This window comes from Tamandua tetradactyla, chromosome 10 (assembly GCF_023851605.1).
Source record: "Tamandua tetradactyla isolate mTamTet1 chromosome 10, mTamTet1.pri, whole genome shotgun sequence".
Classification (NCBI taxonomy): Eukaryota; Metazoa; Chordata; class Mammalia; order Pilosa; family Myrmecophagidae; genus Tamandua; species Tamandua tetradactyla.
In genome coordinates, this window is record NC_135336.1 from 99,700,195 (window position 1) to 99,721,959 (window position 21,765).

At 46.6% G+C, this 21,765-nt stretch overlaps 1 protein-coding gene across 2 annotated transcripts in view; it reads left to right on the forward strand.

Moving 5' to 3' along the window:
• Positions 1 to 9,792: 9,792 nt before the first annotated feature.
• Positions 9,793 to 21,765, forward strand: part of UBASH3A (ubiquitin associated and SH3 domain containing A) — a 41,885-nt gene continuing 29,912 nt past the window's right edge. For both annotated transcript variants that reach the window (XM_077118978.1, XM_077118979.1), the window contains exons 1-4: positions 9,793 to 9,926; positions 11,822 to 11,875; positions 16,656 to 16,842; positions 20,641 to 20,839. In XM_077118978.1, the coding sequence (XP_076975093.1) occupies positions 9,814 to 9,926; positions 11,822 to 11,875; positions 16,656 to 16,842; positions 20,641 to 20,839 (553 nt within the window). In that variant the 5' untranslated portion in view covers positions 9,793 to 9,813. The remainder of the gene's footprint in view (positions 9,927 to 11,821; positions 11,876 to 16,655; positions 16,843 to 20,640; positions 20,840 to 21,765) is intronic.

Genomic DNA, 21,765 nt, shown 5'->3' on the forward strand with positions numbered 1-21,765 from the left:
GAGGGATCGAAAGGTGAAGGGGGCTTCAGTCGCAGGTGGTTCGTTTTCCCCCATCGTGACTATCTCAGGAACTCTGAGATTCGGCTCCACCTCCACATCCACCTCCTTGCCCACGGCAGAACAAAAATCATTTTCTTCCTTATTCGTAGTTTTAGTATCAAATGCATTTTCTCATATTTTACATCTTTGAAATTTGACAATCCACATAAAGTGCATTCAGTATTAATTGAGCAAAATATCCATCTAGTGAGAGTACAATTTTTCTGAACCACGGCAGGCAGATATCAGAGAAGCTTTCTGAGTTAGTGAACTGCTACTAAGAACCTAACTCCACGAAAATAATGACTTCCCCATTGTTTACTCAACCAATCGAGAGCACACTTTCAGAAATATGCCTTTTACCATTTAGAAGTTGCAAGGTTTTTTTAAGAAGATAAATTCTTTTCAAAGCACTCCTCACCTCTTTTGGTGGTTATTTACCATCTGTCCCACATAAACTGGATTTGTTGCTTGCGTATGTGGTACGCCTGCCACGAACATATGGAAGTTTTATTCTCACACAACATCTGCTCCCCAAGAAAGCTCTTGGCACCCGGGCAGAAGGTATGTGTGGCCACAGGCGTTGTGGTTTCCCGCAAGCGCAGGCCTTCCCTGGCTCTCACCGGCATGACCTAATTCAGATGCGAGTACCTGGGCCTCGGTCCCCTCAGGGCGAAGTGAGGGGACATGGCTCACACCACGGCAACAGTGGGGCTCTGTGCCCGAGGCTGGATTCCACCTACTGCGCCCCCAAGGAGGCCAGGAGCCCTTCACAGGCATTTCCTGCACCACGGGGACAGGCGGAGGGAGCCAAGCAAGCAGAGACTGCTTCCCACTAGGTTCCAATCCACCTTCCCAGGTGCGGGCCTGGGGTCTCCAGGAACCTGTGTCCTCAGCACGCTAACGCCTCCAGGTGCCACCTCACAGGTACAAGGAGAGACTTGGAGCATCCATTTTTATTTCCTTTCTGGTTACCGGTTAAACTTCAAAAAGGAAATATCAAGCCATTTGACACAAACTCGGTCTTTTTGCTGTCTCACATGGTCTCAGTACACTCTAAGGTAGAGGTATGCACTGAACATTTTTATTTCCCTTCCAGGGTGAGGGTACTTTGAAGATCTTAGGTAATAAGTTCCCATTCAGTCACTTTCCAACTTTGGTTCCTGGGCACACTTGCTGCTTACTCTCAGTGTGTTGCAAATTATATAGTTTAACTTTATGAAAAGATTAGGGATAAATGGTAAAATGCTTTCTGAGCCATCAAACCTGAGCCAGGAAGCCCCCTCCCCCACGGCCGTCTTGGGGGGTCGACGCCAGGAAGGGGTGAAAAGCCATCGTTTAGACGCATTTGCTGTCCCCGCACCCACTGCACTCACCATTTCTGGAGCTGCCATCATTAAAAGCAGAAATAATTTCCTTTTTCATCATAAAAATAAGAACGAGGGTAAGGAGGCCGCCGACAAGCTCGCCCAACAGGGAACTCTTTCAGCAGGGCGCTCGGCCGTGTCGGCTCAATCGCGAAAGCAAATGGCTTCGTTGCGGGAATGCGGGTAACCCAACCCGGGGGATGCTATCAGGTAGCAGGGCGGGGTGCCGGCAGAGCACTGGGAGGGGACAAATGCAGCTCCCCTTTAACCGGTAAGATAAGCAAAGCGTTCCAGAAACTTCCCGTAAGAGAATCGTTCGAACACAGGTCCTCCTTTCATTTAAAACAAGGATAGACCCAGCCCCATGCAGGACAAGCAGCAGCGAGAGGGGCAGGTGAGGCTCCTTGGAGGGAGGTTCTGCCACCGGTGCCCACACTGGGTAGGTATTCATGGGGCTTGGCCATGTGCTGGGCACCTGGACACTGCAAGGCTCTGGGCACTCACTGAGACTTCAGACAGCAGTAGCACAATGAAGACCTTACCTGGGGTGAGTAGTAGAGAAGTAGGTGACACGGTGAAGGGCAGCCCTGGGAGGAGGGCACACTTTGGGGGAGCCCTCGATGATGGGATCAGGGGAGTCTCCTGCAGATAAGGGGAGTTGCTCCCAGCAGAGGGTCCCCCAAAGGGCCACAGGAGAGAGCCAAGATGGGGGTGTCTGAGGAACCCAAGAAGGTTGGAGGGCAGTTAAAGAGGGAGGGAGGTGGGAGGCGAGGTAGGAAAGGCCAGCAGGCTCCAGGTGAGGGGCCACCGTGAGAACTCTGGGTTGGCTCCGGTGGGACGGGGAGCCATGCAGGGCCTGAAGGGATCAAGAGCGATATCCACACCAGGCACGGAGTGAAGGGGGCAAGGGGATCACAGAGAGTTAGGAGGCTGTGGCAAGACGCGGGGCATGGGACTGGGTCTTGGACCAGCAGTTCAAGGGGTAGGTGGAGAGTTAACCGAATCGGGGCTGCATTTGAAGTTAGTGTCAACGGGAATTGCTGATGATAACAGCCAAAGACAGATTGTCAGGGATCATGGTTTAATTTTTCTACCTCCCAGTACCTGCCCATACATCTGACAAAGTCTTCGCAATGAAATGCCACTTATGAAAGCCAGGTATACTTCAAGCTCATAGATGCCTCCATTAAGTCATCTCTAACTACCTCTCCAGTCACTGAACACTTGCACACAGAGACAGCAACAAGAAACGCAGAGCTTAATTCTCTGCTTTTTTTGCATGTGTGTTAGAGATGATGGAATACGCCTTTGGAGAACAGAGTCTAAGATTTAGTCACATTCATAAACCCCAACAGTGTCCAGCAGGAGGAGATACGAGGACTAATAAGTGAATAGACATGAAAGTAACCAAATGAAATCATGAGGTCCTATCAATAGTCCTTTTGATGTGGGTGTCCTAGGTAGGTCAGAGGGCCAGCCGGGGGCAGGAGGGAGAGAACCCATGAGGGTGCTGGACTTCACAGCTAGAAGTAGTGTCTCAGGAAGTTGACCTACAAAACTATTTCACCCAACTCAAAATCAAATTTGAAGGGAAGAGAGAGAGGTATTTAGGGCTGGCATCTGATCTTCACTGAGTTAGTGCCTGGAGCTGTCTTGTGCAGAAGTAAGGGGACCAGCAGCCTCCTCTGATAGCTTTCTAAAGAGCTCTGAGGAGCTCCCGTGACCATCTGCATACAGCTTGAATTACAGCACGTTCTGAATCTCCCAGGGATCCCGTTAGTAAGAGAATGAAGGCTCCAGGGTTCAGCCGCATGACAAGTTTTCAATCAGGAGGTCTTCTCTCCATTGCGCTTGGAAGACAGCTTTTAAGGTTACAGAAAAGGGCTCAAGCTGGGCAGGGCGAGGCTTATTTTTCTTCAAGATGAGCAGTTTGTTGCGTTTTTGTTTTTGTTTGTAATATGTTGTAAATAAAAACATGCCTGCTGAAAAAAAAGAGTTGATTACTTATGAGGGAAAAAATACAATGGCATTGGAAACTATCAAATACCAAGAATAATCTAATAATTATTGCAAGGCCTCTAAACAGAAAATTATGAAACAGAATTGAAAAAAGAAATTGACTACTTAGATAAAATGGACAAATTCATTGAAAAGCATTTTTTAATATATATAAGAAAAAATGTTCAATATCTATTGGAGAAATTAAATCCATAATTAAAAATTTCCCAACAAAAAAATTCCAGGTCCAGATGAATTCACCCACAAAGCTTTTCAAACATTTAAGGAAGAAATGACACCAATCTTACAAAAACTCAGGAATTGAGAAAGAGGAAATACTTCCCAACTCATTTTATGAGGCTGGAATCACCTGGACCTTCACAAGGACACCGCTTGGTTTGCCTGGGGCCAGGGGGGCCTCCAGAAGAGAGGATTTTAATACTAAATCTAGGAAAGCCTCAAGAAAATTGGGGCAGGTTGGTCACTCTAATGATACCAAAACCTGATAAGGACATGACAAGAAAGGAAAATAACAGACCAAACTATCTCACAAACATTGATGCAAAAATTCTAGACCAAGTATTAATAAATCATATCCAGCAATATATAAAAAGAAAAATATATAATAGTCAAGGGAATTTATCCCAGGAAAATAAGGTGATTTAAAATTCAAAAATTAGTGGAATTTGGGGGGTGCAAGGGTAGTTCAGTGGTAGAATTCTTGCCTGCCATGCAGAAGACCCAGGTTCGATTCCCAGTCCATGCACTTCCCAAAAAACAAAAAGCAAAGCAAACAAACAAAAATTCAACAAATGGTGCTACAACAATGGGATATTCACATGGAAAAATAATGAAATGTGACCCTGCCATACAGCATACAAAAAAAAATAAAAATTAATGGGATTTAACTTACGTACTGAATAAAGAAGAAAAACAATATGATCATCTCAATAGACGCAGCAATGCATTTGATAAAATTCAGTATCCATTAGTGAATTTTTAAAAATACTTCAGCAAGCTAGGAATAAAGAGTGATTTCTTTATTTTAATCAAGGATGTCTACCTGAAAAAGCCACGTCTATTCAACACGGCACTGGAGATCTTAGAACAATATAACAAGAAGAGGAAGCAAAGTTTGCAAAATATTAGAAAGGAAGAGGGAAAATTAGAAAATCCAAAACAATGTAAAAAATTAGAAATAATTTAGCAAAATCACTGGATATATTACAAAGCAATTCTATTTCTATACGCTGGTAATAACCAACTAGAAGTTAAATTATTTGAAAATATTATTTGCAATAGCATTAAAACATACAACACAGGAATACATTGAATGACAAGTACAAGACACTGAAAATGATAAAACATTACTAAGAGAAATGTTTAAAGTTCAACATAAATAGAGAGGTATGTCGTATTTATAGAATGGAGCCTTAATATTGTTAAAATGAAAATTCTCCCCAACTTAACCCATACATTCAACATAATCCCAAACAAAATCCCAGCAGACATTTTTTGGGGGTAGAAATTGGCATTCTGCTTCTTGTCTTTAGCTTTCTTTCTCTTTCTTTTTTATTTTTTTTTTAATAAATACAATTTTATTGAGATATACTCAGACACCACACAAGCCATCTGAAGTGTACAATCACTGGGTCACAGTATCATCACATAGTTGTGCATACATCCCATGATCAGTTTTGGGGCATTTTCATTACTCCAGAAAGGAAATAAAAATGAAAAATAAAACCCAAATCCTCCCATACCCTATATCCCTTTCCCCCCATTGACTCACAGTATTAGTGTGGTACATTTGTTAACTGTTAATGAAAGCATATTAAAATATTACTGTTAACCATAGTCCATAGTTTGCAATAGGTACATGTTCCCCCACATATCCATCTATTATTTTTTTAACATTTTCCCCTATTATTTATTTATTTTTAATCTATATGTTTTGTTCATCTGTCCATACTGTAGATAAAAGGAGCATCAGACACAAGGTTTTCACAATCACACAGTCGCATTGCGAAAGCTATATCATTATAATCATCTTCAAGAAACATGGCTACTGGAACACAGCTCTGCAGTTTCAGGCACTTCCCTCTAGCCACTCTAATACTTCATTAACTAAAAAAGAATATCTATATAACGCTTAAGAATAATCTCCAGGATAACCTCTCAACTCTATTTGAAATCTCTCAGCCACTGACACTTTATTTTGTCTCATTTCGCTCTTCCCCCTTTTGGTCAAGAAGCTTTTCTCAATCCCTTCATGCTGAGTCCCAGCTCATTCCAGGATTTCTGTCCCACGTTGCCAGGGAGGTTTACCCCCCTGGGAGTCATGTCCTGTAGAGAGGGGGAGGGCAGTGAGTTTGCTTGCTGTGTCGACTGAGAGAGAGGCCACATCTGAGCAACAAAAGAGGTTCTCTAGGGGTGACTCGTAGACCTATTTTTAAGTAGGCTAAGTCTATCCTTTGCAGGGATGTTGCATATGAACAAACCCCAAGATTGAGGGCTCGGTCTATTGATTTGGTTGCCCCGCTGTCTATTTCTTTTTTAATCAACTTTATTGAGGTTTAGTTTATATACAATAAGATGTACCCATTCTAAGTCTTCAATTCAATCAGTCTTGAAAATATATATACACCCAGTGTTCTAGTTTGCAAGCTACTGGAATGCAATATACCAGAAACAGAATGGCTTTTTAAAAGGGGAATTTATTAAGTTGCAAGTTTACAGTTCTAAAGCCATGAAAATGTCCCAATTAAAGCCAGCTACAAAAGTGTCCAAACAAGGGGTTACCTTCACTCAAGAAAGGCCAACGATGTTCAGAGTTTCTCTTTTAACTGGAAAGGCACATGGCAAACACGGCAACGTCTGCTAGCTTTCTCTTCAGGTTTCTTGTTCCATGAAGTTCTCCCCGGGAATGTATTCCTTCTTCATCTCCACAGGTCTCTGGCTGTGTGGGCTCTTGTGGTTCTCATGGCTCTCAAGCTTTTTCCAAATGGTTCCCTCTTAAAGGGATCCAGCAAGCAACCCCACCTTGGATGGGTGGAGACACATCTCCATGGAACCATCTAAGCAAAAGTTACCAATTGGGTGGGTCATATTGCCAGGGGAACAATCAAAAAGCCCCCACCCAGCATATTGAATGAAGATTAAAGGATATGGCTTTTCTGGGGTCTGTAAGAGAGTCAAACTGGTCCACCCAGGTAATCACAACAAAACCAGGATATAGAATATTCCCATCACTCCCCAAATCTCATGCCCTAGCTTTGGACTAGCACCAGTTTGCTTTCTGTCACTATAGGTTTGGGGGGGGGGGTTGTTTTTTGTTTTGGGGGGAGGTGCATGGTGTGGGAATCAAACCCAGATCTCCTGCATGGAAGGTGAGCATTCTGTTAGATTCATTTTTTAAATATATAATATTATTTAAAGTATTGTTCCATTTTGTGGCATGAATCAGCAGTGTTCCCTTTTCAGTATTGTGCCATTGACTGAATTTTCCATAATTGTACATCTGTTCACCAGCGGATGGATATTTGGATTATTTCCAGTTTGGGACTGCTATGAGTAAAGCCTTGTGAGGACCCACATTTTCATTTCTCTTTGTTAAATACTGAATGCAATTGCTAGGTAAGAAGGTAAAAGGTAACTTTTTAAGGAACCACCCAACTGCTTTTCAAAGGAGTTGGACAATTTTGCATTCAATGTAGGAATGTTCCAAGTATTCCTCAGCTTTGTCAAAACGTGGTATTGTTAGTCTTTTCAATTTTAGCTCTTTTAGACTATTTGGTGGTATTACATTGGGGTTTTAATTTACATTTCCCTGATGACTAATGATGTTGAGCTTCATTTTATTTCCTCCTTGGCCACTCACTTAACTTTCTTCGTCAAGTGTCCATTTATATCTTTTGCCCATTTCGAAACTGGGCTGTTTTTCTTCATATGTTATGGCTGCAAGTCCTCTGTCAGATAAATGCATAGTAACTGTTCTTTCCAGTTTGTGACATGCTTTTTTTTTTAATTTTCCTCATTGTGTCTTTTAAAGAGGAGAAATTTTACATTTTGATGAAAACCAATTTATCACATTTTTCCATTGTGGTTCACACTTTTTATGTCATGAGAAGGCTTTGCAAACTGCAACAAGGCAAAGACTTTTCTCCTAGATTTTCTTTTAGAAGTTTTACAGTTTTAATTTTTACTTTTAGGTTTATCGTATGTTTTGGGGTTAATTGTGCATATAATGTGAGGTAAGGTTGAGGTTTTCCACACCAGTATGCAGTTTTTCAAGCACCATTTGTTGAAAGTAACTTTCATCCACGAATGACACTGGTGCCTTGTTGAAAACCAATTGTTCACATATGTGTGGGGTTTTCTGCACTCTCTGACACCACACTATCACAACTGGATTTTAAAATTTGCATGAAAAAGTAAATGACCTAGAAAGGGCAAGACCAGCTTGAAGATGACAAAATCAGAGGGCTTAACAGTATAGTAATTAAGGCAGAGTGTTTTTATGGGCACAAAAAGGGACCAATCAAACAAGGGGCCATGACAAGCATCCAGAGACTGGTTGTCACAGACACAGTCGTCTGATTTACAGTCGAAGTTCTAAAGGACCAAAGCTCTTTTCAATGGATAAAAGTGTATGAAAATGAACATACACAGAATTAATTCAGATGGATCATACAGTTGGTAAAAGTAAAAGCTTCCAGAAAGAAGCATAGGAGACTATCTTCACCAATGTTGAATCAACAACTTCTAGAGCAGGATGCTGAAAGCTCTTACCATGAAAGAAAAGATGGGTAAATTAAATTTCACTCAAGTTAAGAACTTTTGCTTCATCTCATTATTAAGAGGATGCAAAGGCAAACCACAGCCTAGAAAAAGACTTCACCAATAAATACATCCAATAAAAGACTCGATTCTCAGAGTTCCCAGAAATTGATCAGGAAAAACAAACAACCCAATGGGAAAAAATGGGCAGAGGATGAGAGCAGGCACCTCCCCAAAGAGAATACTCAGGTGGCCAATTAGTGTGTGAAATGGAGCTCCGTGTCAGAGGAAGGCAAATTAGAACCACAGCCAGATACCACCACGTACCCAGCAGGACGATTCACATTTAAAAGACCAGGGATGCCAAGTCTGGGCAAGGAGATGGAGCTGCTGCACCTCCCACGTGCTGCCGACAGGGGGCAGACTGGTGCAACTGCCTTGTAAAACTCCTTGGCAGTTTCCACTAAAGCGTACCCGTTCCGCACGGCCCTGCAGTTGCACTCCTAGATATACACCTAATAGAAATGCAGACTTGGGGCACTAAAGGACGTACAGAACAGTCACAGCATCATCGTCTCTGGGAACCCCCCAAATGTGCATCAACTGAGAAATGGATAAGTAAGTGATGGTTGATCCATCAACAGAACACAGGAGCAATGACAGTTCATCTTTCACTGCAGCTACGAAATGCAGATGAGTTTTGCAAACATGCTTTTGGGCCAAAGAGACCAGACATAAAAAAGTACATTCTCCATGGTTCTGTTTACGAAAGGTTTGAAAAGAGGCAAAGTTAATGTAGAAGCAGCTATGATGGTTGTCTTTGCAGGGGAGGTTGGAGCTACCTCGGAGGCTGGGCAGGGTTGAAAGGGTGCTTCTGAGGTCCTGGCAATGTTCTAGAGCCAGATCATCCCTTGTTGGGGGGCTTCCCTGTGCACTGTAGGGTGTTTAGCAGAACCCCTGGCCTCTACCTACTAGTTATTCCCCAACATGACAATCAAAAATGTCTCCAGACATTACCAATGTCCCCAGGGGGCCAAGTCGCCCCATGGAATTCCGCTGCTTTATTGCTTTTCCTACAGATAGGTGGTCGTGAGTGTTCACTTTATGAGAATCATCAACCTATCCAGGTAGGATTCGCCAGCTTTTCTGTCTGCATATTATACTTTAATCAAAAAGTTTTCAAAATCAGAAAGAACACAATGAATAACTTAAAGAACCCAAAATATTTAAGTCAGTAGGGACAATAGAACGAAGCAAGGGCAGCATCTCGTTTTACAAGTCAGGGTCTCTTGGGGACCCCCATCGCCCCTGACCTCACGCCATTCCTCCACTCCTCTCACAAGACTCACCCCAAACACCCCCCAAGTCAGTACAAATGTCCATCCCCGACAGGGGCTCAGCTGGCCCCTCTGTGGAAGCGGTTAGGGCTGGTGGATGCTGCGCCCAGGTCCCTGCACAGACAGCTCTGAAAACTGTATCTCACCCAAACAGGATATTAGCTTTTGTCAGAAAGATCAAAAGTGCCTTGAGGTTTTTCTTTGCAGGCTCAGCCACTCCCCCTCGCCCTCCCTGGCTTTATCTACTCGCTTCAGTCTGCAAGGCAAACCTCTTGAACTGCGGGCAGGAAGAGATGGCAGCCGGGGAGACTCAGCTCTACGCAAAGGTCTCCAGCAAGGCCAGAGGCCGTGGTGCCTCCTCGGCCCTGGAGTCCCTCCTGGCGTCTGGCTTCCCAGCGCACACCGCGTGAGTACCTCGCCAGCCGGCCCGGGCCCCTGGGCCTTTGCCCCCAACACCCTGAAGCCAGCCTCGCTGGGCGTGGGGTCAGAACCCTCCACAGCCTTCTCACCGCGCGTCTGCAGGCAGCCCGGGGCACCTACTTCCTGCCACAGCAAAGAGGAGATGCTCTCAGAATAAGGCCCTTTCCCAACTGTCAGTAAAGAAAATGAGCTTTACTTTTTTCAAGACAAAATCTGCTGCCTGGTGGATCGGGGGGGCCCTGAAATTTGTGAGTGAGGCTGTCCCCCATTTCTCAGAGCCTGTGGGAGCTTCGGCCTGCTTGCCACCTCTTTGCGGGCAGCTCAGAGATCCTCAGGGTGGCGTGTCAAGGTGTTTCAGTCTCTTGGGGAGTGTCTGAGGCCGGGGGCTGCTGCGAGGATCACCAGCCAGCCTGGGTTTCTAAACTGCTCAGGGGAAGCCTTCCTCTTTGGGGAAAATCGCGTGAATGTCCAGTCATGAAGCAAAATGGTTCATGAGCCACAGGGCCGCACTGGCCCCGGCCTCCTCCTCCCAGATCCTCACGCAGAGCCTTTAGCCCTGGGAGCCACCCCTGCAGGGAAGGAAGAGGCCCCTGGCAGCCCCTAACCAGTGAGCTGCGGCAAGGCTGGTATTGGGCCATGATTTTTAGCCCAAACCGATTTCTTAGATCTGGGTTTTTTTTTCCAGATAGTTGCTCAATGGAAAAGCAGAACAGAAATATGCTTGTGGTAACCTAGGATTTGGGAGGTGGGAGAACTTTCCTTAAACTTTATAACAAAACCTTGCCCACGCTGGATGAATTAACTTCAAAGCCAGGCCCCGTTCCTCTCCTTCCCCAAGTGGGGACTCTGCCATCACGGCATCCTCAACAAGCCCAGGGGTGCCACCCAGGGAGGGGAACCTGCCTGTGGGCAGGTCCAGGGGGCTCCATCCTGGGCAGCTCTCGGGGCGCCTTCCCCCCTCCCAATCAGGCACCCCAGGCTGCCGCCAAGGACACCAGGCTCCCAGAGGGACCTGATCTAGCCCCCAGCGCCCCAAGGGCCCACCCTCTTTCCACAGCCGTTTGCTGCTGGTGCTGGACTCCTCGCAGAGGTGGGGGCAGGGCGGTGGTTTTGAAGCTCTCACGTGGAGCCCCCCAAGCCGGGCTCTGGGCTGAGGCCTGTCTGTTCAGAGCCCTCTGGGGAGCCACACACCGCCGGGAGCCCACAACTGCCTCAGCCAGCACCCCTTGGTTATTTCCAGCCTGCCATCCTGAGTGAAGTACCTTTCGTCCTGCTCCATTTGGTGCTGATGTTCAATGAATGCAGATCCTGGGTTATAGTGACGGTTTAAACACCGCCCAGCCCCAGGGGACTCTTTCTAGAGGGGGGACAAACAGATGCACGCTAACGCGGTGAGACCCATGATGAATGCACGGAGCGGGACGCAAAGGAGGGGCTGCACATCCAGCCCACTAGGGAAGATTCCCAGGGGAGATGTTTGCTCGCAGCCCGAGAGGGGCACCACAATTTCACCGAGGGGGTGGGCTGGATGCTGGCAGCTTTTGACCCCCGGGCCCATAGGCGGGTCCGTGCTGCTTTGGTTGGTGGGACCAGGGTGGCTGGAGTGGACAGAGGTCCAATGGCAAGGTCCCTGGGCTCCCTGCAAAGGCCTGGCGGTGGGAGCCTGGCAAGGGGCACAAGCAGGGAGCGACACATGCAGGTTGGTGTCCCCTGGGGCCATGGTGGTGGCTGCAGGGAGGGCGGCATGTGGGCACAGGCGCTCGGGCTGCAGAAGCCTGCCCTCTGAGCCAGCGGAAGGTGCCCGCGCAGAGGCTGAGGTTGGGGCTGCAGCCCGCTGCTCTCAGCCCGGCTGAGCACTCCCGTGTCCCCTCTTTCCTTCAGGCTCAAAGCGTTGGCGGCTACTGGAAGGAAGACAGCGGAAGAGGCATCCGACTGGTGAGTGGGGCTGGCTGTGCAGAGCTGAGCTGCCTGTGCGCAGAGAACCTGTCCTCTAGGGTGGAAACTGGGACGTGCTGGGGTGCTCTGGAAGGGCCTGGCAGCACTGTGAAACTTAAAACAAAATCGTTTCCATGACCCACAACCAGCACCCAGGGAAAGAGAGCAAAAGGAGGGCCCTTGTGTAAAAAGGAAAGAAAGGAAACTTTGTACAAAGCTTTCATTGATCAAAATCTGATTCAATCCAAATTTTGACTATGAAGAAGAAAAAGGTTCATACGATTTGTTGAATAAATAGGGAAGAGCAAATTTTGTGGATAGTGAAGAGAGTTTTCCCCTCTCTCTGGCTACCCCTGATGGAAAGAAAATTGCCTCCTGGTGGTGCATCCCCCACCCACCCTGCTTTACAGGGTGCAGGGCAGTGGAGAGGGGAGCTCTGGTAGCCATGAACCAGCTGTGTGACCCAAGCTACTGACTACTTCTTTTTTTGTTTTTTTTAATTTTTAAATTTTTTTAAAAATATGACAACAAACACAAACATTCTTAACATATGATCATTCCATTCTACATATATAATCAGTAATTCACGATATTGTCACATATTTGTATATTCATCATCATGATCATTTCTTTGAACATTTGCATCAATTCAGAAAAAGAAATAAAAAGAAAACAGAAGAAAATTCATACATACCATACCTCTTACCCCTCCCTTTCATTGATCGCTAGCATTTCAATCTACAAATTTATTTTAACATTTGTTCCCCCTATTATTTATTTTTATCTTGTATGTTTTGCTCATCTGTCAATAAGGTAGATAAAAGGAGCATCAGACACAAGGTTTTCACAATCACACAGTCATATTGTAAAAGCTGCATCATTATACAATCATCTTTAAGAAACATGGCTACTGGAATACAGCTCTGCATTTTCAGGTAGTTCCCTCCAGCCTCTTCATTACATCTTAACTAACAAGGTGATATTTACTTAATGCGTAAGAATAGCCTCCAGGATAACCTCTTGACTCTGTTTGGAATCTCTCAACCACTGACACTTTATTTTGTCTCATTTCACTCTTCCCCCTTTTGGTCGAGAAGGTTTTCTCAATCCCTTGATGCTAAGTCTCAGCTCATTCTAGGGTTTTTCTCAATCCCTTGATGCTGAGTCTCAGTTCATTCTAGGATTTCTGTCCCATGTTGCCAGGAAGGTCCACACCCCTGGGAGTCAGGTCCTGCATAGAGAGGGAGAGGGCTGTGAGTTTGCTTGTTGTGTTGAGAGAGAAAGGGCACATCTGAGCAACAAAAGAGGTTCTCTTGGGGGTGACTCTTAGGCCTAATTTTAAGTAGGCTTAACCTATCCTTTGCAGGAATATGTTTCATATGAACAAACCCCAGGATTAGGGGCTCAGCCTATTGCTTTGCTGACTGCTTCTGGCCTCGGTTTTCTGCTCAGGCAATCGAAGAGAGCTGCTTGTTCTCTAACACCCAGTCCAGTCTGAATGTGCCATGGTGCTCTCAGCAGGAAATCCTCCCAACCCCAATCTTGGAAGCCCCACAAGGAAAATCAAACTTTAAAAAAAAAAAAAAGACAGAAAATAGGTCTCACAGGCTGGACTGCCCTCCCCAAAGCAGGATGGCAAATCTCTGTGATAAAGGGTCTTTAATTTTCCAGTATGTTCTCTTCTCTAGTACCCTTCCGTCCTTTCCCCCAAAACCGTAGGCCAGGAAGAAGCACTGTGGTCCCTCCAAAGGATAAAGGGAAATGACCACGACACCCTGGTGGTCTAACACTGAAGTCAGTGGTCAGATCTGAATCCAAGGCCAAGGCCAGTGCAAGGAGGGGGGGTTGGCACCTCCCAAGTACCAGGTAGCCAGGAAGTCTCAGAGACCCTCCAAGGAACGGGAGGCATTCAGGGCCCCTGAGCTTGCCAAGGGGGCCCAGGCTCACAAGTCATCAGGGAAATGCAAATTAAAGTATCATGAAGAACCAGAAAAGACAGCTTCCAGTGCTGCTGTGGGTGAGAGCAGGTGTGTGCTCTGCTCTGCCAGCTGCGCTCACTGTGCAGGACAGTCAGGGGTGTCAATTCATTAATTAATTAAGTGTGCATCACCAACCACACAGCAACAGTGTATTCCCTGCAGAAACACTAAGGACCTAGAAAGACGTGTACAGAGATGCTGATTCCAGTGTCATCACAAAAGCAAAGCAATCTAAACGCCTAATAATGTGGGAATCGATCAATGAAATATGACATGTGTATGTGAAGGAATATTAGACAGCCCTTAAAATATTCTACTGTCTAGACCAACAAGCACATCTAATGAGATATACCTGCTGTAAACCTCAAAAATGTATTGCTGAGTGTCAAGTGCAGATCGCAGAAGAGTTTGAACAGTACCTTGTAATTTATATAAAACAGACACAAATGTTATGTGTAGATTCGTTACTTAAATTTCTGGAAGAATTCAAAGCAGATTCACAATTGGCTTTGCCTCTGGAAAAGGGGAAAAGGGACCGAGAGGAAAAGGGCAGAGCTGTCTCTATTTTTTTTTTTCTGAGAACATATTTATGCATAACAATTAATTTTATCAACTAAGGCAAACCAGGCAGCAGACACTCCCAAAAGCAAAAACAAAAATGTACAGGCCAACCAAAACTATTCCAGCCAATCCTAAAGAACACCTAGGGCAATATATAAGACTCCACAAGGGTTCCATGCACTAAAGTAACTTTCCAGAAACCTACAACCTCCAGATGGGTTCCTCGTCCAGATAAGTCCTGAAACCTAGCCCAGCCTCTCTAGAACATCAGCTAGTTCCATCTCCCCACCCAATATTAGTGACAGACCCTTCCAACATGAAAAATTTAAAATGGTCCTAGCCCAAATACCCCTGAAGAGAAGGATGGAAAGATCAAAGGTGATAGTGGAGTTTTACAGAGAAGGCAGGGTTTAACAAATGAGTATGATTGCTGAATCATTACACTGGTATTTCTCTTAGTCTCCAGTATCTTACAGCAGCTAGAAGTAAAAACCTAAAATTGTGGAATTGTAACCTATACCAAACTCTGAAATCTGTTCAGAGTTTTTGCACAACTAATTGTTGTGTTGTGCTTTGAAAATTAATTGCCTTTTGTGTATATGTGTTATTTTTCATTAAAAAAAAAAGTGGATGGGTCTCCCCAGGATACTTCAGCCCAGTTCCCCAACCCTGAGGGCTGATCACCAGGGCAGAAGCATTTGGATGGTGCAAAGGGAGGGGGGAAAGGGGAACTCGAAGGGGGTTTTCCTGTTAATAGAAGTGATAGATGCTCTTCATTTTAAAAAACTAAAAAATGAAAAGTCAAAGAAAAAAGTAGCCATAATTGCAAGACCTGGGGGAAAAATTTGATAATATGAGGTAGACACATCTATATGTACATAATACACACATATACATACTACATATATCTACCCCATACGTATTTATATGATACACAGCTGAGTTCATACCGTACGCACGATGCTCTCTATATGTCACTTTAAACGAGCACTGTGCGATCTCTGATGCACACTGGGGGACACACAGAGCCTGTGTAAATTATGAGGCACCCACGACCCTGTCACCCAACACCTAAGGCCCTTCCCCCACCCACTGCCCCACCGCACCCACCAACCTGCAACTACTGCCCTGAGGTCTGTGCTTACTGTTTCCCGTTACACTTGGGAATCTGGGCTGCGCACCTGAGACCACAGCCGGGGCTGGTCACGCTCCCCATTTGGCAGATGGGAAAGCACACAGAGGCTAAGCAGCTCCTCCAGCGTCCCATGCTCACACCCCTAACTGTCAGTCCGGCGCTTTTGTATTTACTACTGTCATTTCGAAGCCTGTTCTTAATGTTTTCTCTTTGTTGCAATTATGCATTCACATAGAGTCATATATTTCTGCAAAGCTCATTAGGGAAACTAATATTCTTCACAGTCACCTGTTCCCCATCCCATGTCTCCTTCTCAGTGACATTTACCTTTTCTAGCTGATTATTTGCGCATTAATTTTCACATCTCCAAACAACACAACTTGTCTCACTGCTTCTTAAGTTTTCAGTTTTAGGCTCTTTCTCCATCCACCACAAGTATTCATGCACCTCTCCCATCCTCACGGTACAGATATTTTTGCATGATTGTAGTTAGGTCTTAAATCAGTGTTAACAGTTCTATCTTCTGTCTCTTTTCTCTCCTTTCTGGGAGAGTTCCTTGATTTTATCTTCCAACTTTTCTTTTTTTTTTTTCACTTCTGCTAATGTGTTTGCAATTTCCAAGAGCCCTTTTTCGTTCTCTGGTTGTTCCTTTTTGATAACATGCTGTTTTGTCTTGTTTCGGTTTTGTCTGTCTAGTGGTTGAACTATCTTCTCTTATCTTTCTGAGGATGAGTAACAATTTTTAAGTTTTCTGACCTTTCTAGTCTGCATACCCCAAATTGCTTCTCCTCCTGCCTAGTTTTTCTTTTATAGACTCCCTCATGTCCTCTCAGATTTACGAATAGGGGCTAAGAGGCAATTGGATGCTCCAGGGTGCTGTGCTGACCTCAACCTTCACTGCAGGGTCATCTGACTTGGCCACATTGTTGGGGAGCCTCCAAAGCCATCTCTTGACCTTGACATTCCAGGCCTGAGGATCGACTCATGTGAAGTACCCGCGGTGCTCGGGATGGTCCATTGTTTTAGCTGTTGTCATCACTGCTGTTTGTCTTCGATTTTGCTGTTTGTCCCAATGCCAGGTGAAATTGCCTGTTCTTTGTTGCAGGTTGTGTTGTCATAGCAACGACCCTTCTCTGGATGACCCCATCCCTCAGGAATATGCACTTTTCCTCTGTCCCACGGGAACCATGCTGGAAAATCTCCAGGAGTTCTGGAAAGAAAGCAAACGTCAGTGTGCAAAGAACAGAGCTCATGAGGTCTTTCCTCACGTGACGCTCTGCGACTTCTTCACAGTGAGTCAGGCCCCCAGGCCTTGATTGCTAACACCGCAGCTGAAGTCATTTTCCTCTGATAACTAGGTAACAGGAGGATGAAATGAAGAGGCAGTCTGATGCTCTATTTTTATAGGGTGGTGGGTTCAGAACTGTAGCGTTAGGTGGCCGTGTTACGCAGTTTGTCCTGTATTTTCCTCCCTGGAACCGTAACTCCTATTCACCCTTCAGGACCCAACTCATTTATCCCTTACATTTTTCAGTCTTCCCCTGGCCCCCAGGCAGGAGTTGCTGCCCTTTGTGTTTCCATCACCTTTTTGTTAGAACTCTCGTGGTACTAACCTTGCGCTATTGCAGTGCATCTGCCACAGCTAGGGCCCTTACTAGGCTGAGCCCATCAGGGGAAGAAAGATGCTTTTCTCATCTTTTACCACCCAGAGGCTAGCACTGTGCCTAAAATAGAATCGTGCCCCATAAATGTGTCATGAACAAACTGAGGAATGAAGATTGTTGGCCAGTTACAAGCACGGGACTTTCCCTGCCGAGGAGCCAGGTCTCTGATGTAGAAAATGGCCAAATGGGAAGCTTTGTAGGGGTCCTAAGGAAGAGGGAAAGACTAGGGTGGGGTGGGAGGAACCTGTTTGAAAGAAACAAGAAAGCCTGAGAAGGAGGGAAGGAGCAACCGGCAGCCACTTCCTCTGTGGCTCCCCACTAGCGAAACCTGGAGAAGCCACCGCCGTCACATCCTGCTTGGTCTCTGGTAAACTCTGCCCTGCTCCACCCGCTTTCAAAGGATTCCTCCGGGGCCTAAGGATGCCCCGTTACAACTGCAAGTCAAGGCTCTGCAGCCCTGGGTGGACAGGGAGGGCAGACCACTGCAGGGAAAGGGTTTCCTAATACATCCCAGGGTGCTGCCTCTGCAGCACCCTTCCAAAGCCCTTGGCATGCACTGACTGGCCATCCTGGTTTGGCTGGGCCTGGGGGGTTCCTGGGATGCAGGACCCTTGTGCAGAAACAGGACAGTTCTGGCAAATCAGGATGAGTCGGTTGCCTTACTCAACATTTGTGGGCCGCTGAGACAGAGTCCTTTCCTGCGTGTCCTCAGGAGCTTGCCAAGGAAAGAAAAGGCAGCCAAAGCTGGGTGTTGGGAGATGGGCCCAGAAACCACACCTGCCCCATCATGGTGCTGAGGGCAGGCTGCTGCCCTGACCCACTGAACACACAGGCACAGGTGCATGCACTCACACACACGTACATGAACACACACGCACGTGCATGCACTCACACACACGTACATGAACACACGTGCACGTGCATGCACTCACACACATGTACATGAACACACATGCATGTGCACACACACGTACATGAACACACAGGCACACATGCACGCACTCACACGTACATGAACACACACACACGTGCATGCACACACGACATGTTCCCTGCCTCTCTCCCCTCTCGGGGTCACGCCCCACCCCCAGCCATCCCCGACTCTGCTGTGCTGAGCTGAGAGCCCCTTTCAGGGGAAGGAGTGTAAGCAAGTCACTCTCTGCCTTGTGCAGGAAGATAAAAGCATGAGGTCAACAAATTGTGATGCCAGTTATGACTCTGCTTAGATGACTCTACGCTTGCAAATCACATGCCTGAGACAAAGAAATTCCAGGCAGATGGATTCATGAGCAAATATACATTGGGGCAGCTGTTACTGGGGAAGGCCTGCTCTGCACAGGTGTTTTCCTAGGCATGAGGGACTAAACAGATAAAACCGAGAGGCATGCGTTGGGAGCTCCTGGTCTAGGAGGGGAGATGGGGTGGGACATCTAAAAGCTCTAATACAATTCTATACTCAGGATCATAGAAAGTGGGAAATGCAGAGAGCCGGGCTGCTGGCATCTGGGTCTCCACCAGGGCATGTGGCAGCCACACGGGGTTGGGACAGGGTCCAAGGCCAGGAGGTGCCCTAGGCACAGTGGGCAGCCATGGGCCCTAGGCCAGGAGGCTTTATCTGGCTGGAGGTCCAGAGCGCAAGCGGGGAAGGGGGAAGCAAGGAGGGCAGGGTGCATGGGGCCAGCTCCTCGGGCTCTGAAGTCAGGCTGCCCTGAGCTAATGCCCCAGCTGCTGCAGCTTTGGGGCAGGAAGCAGCAGATAAATAGAGTTCAGGGGGACTGGGTCAGAACCTGGGGGTCTCAGGTCCTCCAAGAAGCAGACACCAGGCAAGATTTGAGAAAACACCTCTGAAGGATAAAAGAAAAGAAAGGGCAATGGGAGACTTCAGACAGTGCTGCAGTCTGAAGCCCGTGGAAGGACAGCGTCCGGCATGGCCTGGGGTTGGGGGCAGGGCCGCAGCCTGCAGCTCTGCTCTGGGGCACCGCACGGCTGTGCTGGAAGCTACTGGAACAACAACAGCCGGAGCAAAGCGATGGATTCCAGGGCTGTGGGTTGAACTGTGCCCCCCAACAAGGGCAAACTCAAGCCCTAAGCCCAGTCTCATGACTGTCCTGGTTTGGAAAGAGAGTCTTAGAAGACGTGATGAGTTAGGATGAGGCCACACTGGAGCAGGAGTCTGCTCTGATAGAACTGGTGTCCTTACAAGGAGAGGGGATTTCGACCCAAAGAAAAGATGGCCGCATGATGACAGGGGCAGAGAAGGGACACCAAGGATGGCCGGAGGCCCCAGAAGCTGGACGAGGCCAGAACAGATTCCTCCCTACAGGTCTGGGAGGGAGCCCGGCCCTGCCCACGCCTTGCTTTGGGACTTCTGGCCCCAGGCCCTGGAGAGAGAAAATCTGTGTTGTTTGAGGGCACCAGGTTCGTGGGGCTTTGTCCCAGCAGCCCTCGAGCCTACGACCCCTGGGCATAGAAAATAGGGATTGGCTCGGACTGTGGCACAGGGGTTGTGTCAGCATTACCTGGAGGAGGGGATGGAGGGCAGGTGACGCAGTGTTCTAGTTTGCTAGCTGCCAGAATGCAATGTACCAGAAATGGAATGGCTTTTCACCAAGGGGAATTTAATAAGTTGCTAGTTTTTAGTTCTAAGGCTGTTAAATTGTCCAAATTAAAACAAGTCTATAGAAATGTCCAATCTAAGGCATCCAGGGAAAGATACCTTGGTTCAAGAAGGCTGATGGCCTTCAGTGTTTCTCTCTCATCTGAAAGGGCACATGGCAAACACGGCGGCGCCTGCTGCCTTTTCCTCCAGGCCTCTTGCTTCACGAAGCTCCCCAAGAGGCATTTTCCTTCTTCATCTCCCAAAGCCTCTAGCTGGCGGACTGTTTCGTGGTTCTGCTGTGGCTTTCTCGTCATTCTCAAAAGGCATTCTTTCCGAAAAATGTCTCCTCTTTTCTAAGATCCCAGTAAACTAATCAAGACTCGCTTAGAATGGGTGGAGGCATGTCTCCATGTAGTGAAGTTTAATACCCGCAATTGATCGAGTCACATCTCCATGGAGATAATCTAATTAAAGTTTCCAACATACAGGACTGAATAGGGATTAGAAGAAACGGCTGCCTTTACAAAATGGGATTAGGATTAAAACATGGCTTTTCTGGGGTGCACACATCCTTTCAAACCAGCACACACGGGTTTCCACCCTGCACAGCTGGAGGTCTCTGCACCGCCCCCCCAAGAATGTTACCTGAGTGACTGATCAAACCCACAGAATAAGATCGTAACCCCCAAATACCCAGATAAACGGCGTTTTAATGTTTTTAACAGAAAAGAGTCTCATTTTGATAGCACCATAATTTTCATTCACTAAATTAATAGGAGATCTTCTAACCAGGTATGAGAACGTGCTGCCTGTGTCTCTCCCGTTAGTGTGAAGACCAGAAAGTGGAGTGTCTGTACGAGGCTCTGAAGAGAGCTGGGGACAGTGTCGTGGGCTCCTTCCCCGCCACTGTCCCCCTGGCCCTCCACTCCTCCGTCAGCTACCTGGGCTACTTCCTCGCCGACCAGCCCGCGGACGTCCTCCGGGAATTCGCCACGATGTTCGCCACAGAAGCAGCCGTCTTAGCAGGTGGGCGCCCCGCGAACCCGCTGCTCGGGGGGTCCTTTGTCTCGCGGGGCAGTGCGCCCCCACCTTCAGAGCAGGACATCGATTCTGCAGAGCAAAGCGTCCAGGCTGCTCTTTTTTTCTAAGAAACTTTTTTTTCTTTATTAGAGAAGTTCTGGGTTTAAGAACAATCGTGCCTAAAATCCAGGATTCCTGTGCACTGTCCCACCATCAGACCTTGCACTGGCGTGGAGCATTCATTCCAATGGATGGCACCTCTTTTTTTTTGGCATGGGCAGGGACCGGGAATTGAACCTGAGTCTCTGGCATGGCAGGCGAGAGCTCTGCCTGCTGAGCCACCGTGGCCCTCCAGGTGATAGCCCATTTTTATAATTGTGCTAATAATTAAAGTCCATGGTTTAACTTAGGGTTACTGTGTAGTCTAGTTCCATGGATTTTGTTTTAAATTTTTATTCTGTATAAACCATATATACAATCTAATATTTCCACTTTTGATCATATTCAGATATGTTTTCAGGGCTGTTAATTGCAGGCATAATGTTGTGCTACCATTAGCACAAATGACCAGGACATTTCCATCATTCCAAATAGGAATGTTGTCCATTTTAAGCCTTAACTTCCCACTCCCTGTCCTCACCCTCTCTCCTGGTAACTGATATTCTAGATTCTGACTCTATGAGTTTGCCCATTCTCATTGTTTCAAATGAGTAAGATCATACAGTATTTGTTCTTCTGGTCGGATTTATTTCACTCAACAGGTTGTTTTCAAGGTTCGCCATGTGGTTGACGACATCAGGACTCCATTCCTTTTTAATCCTGACAAATGTTCCATCATACGTATAGACCACATTTCATTTATCCATTCGTCAGTTGACGGACACTTGGGTTGCTTCCATCTTTTGGCATTTGTGTAAAATGCTGCTATAAAC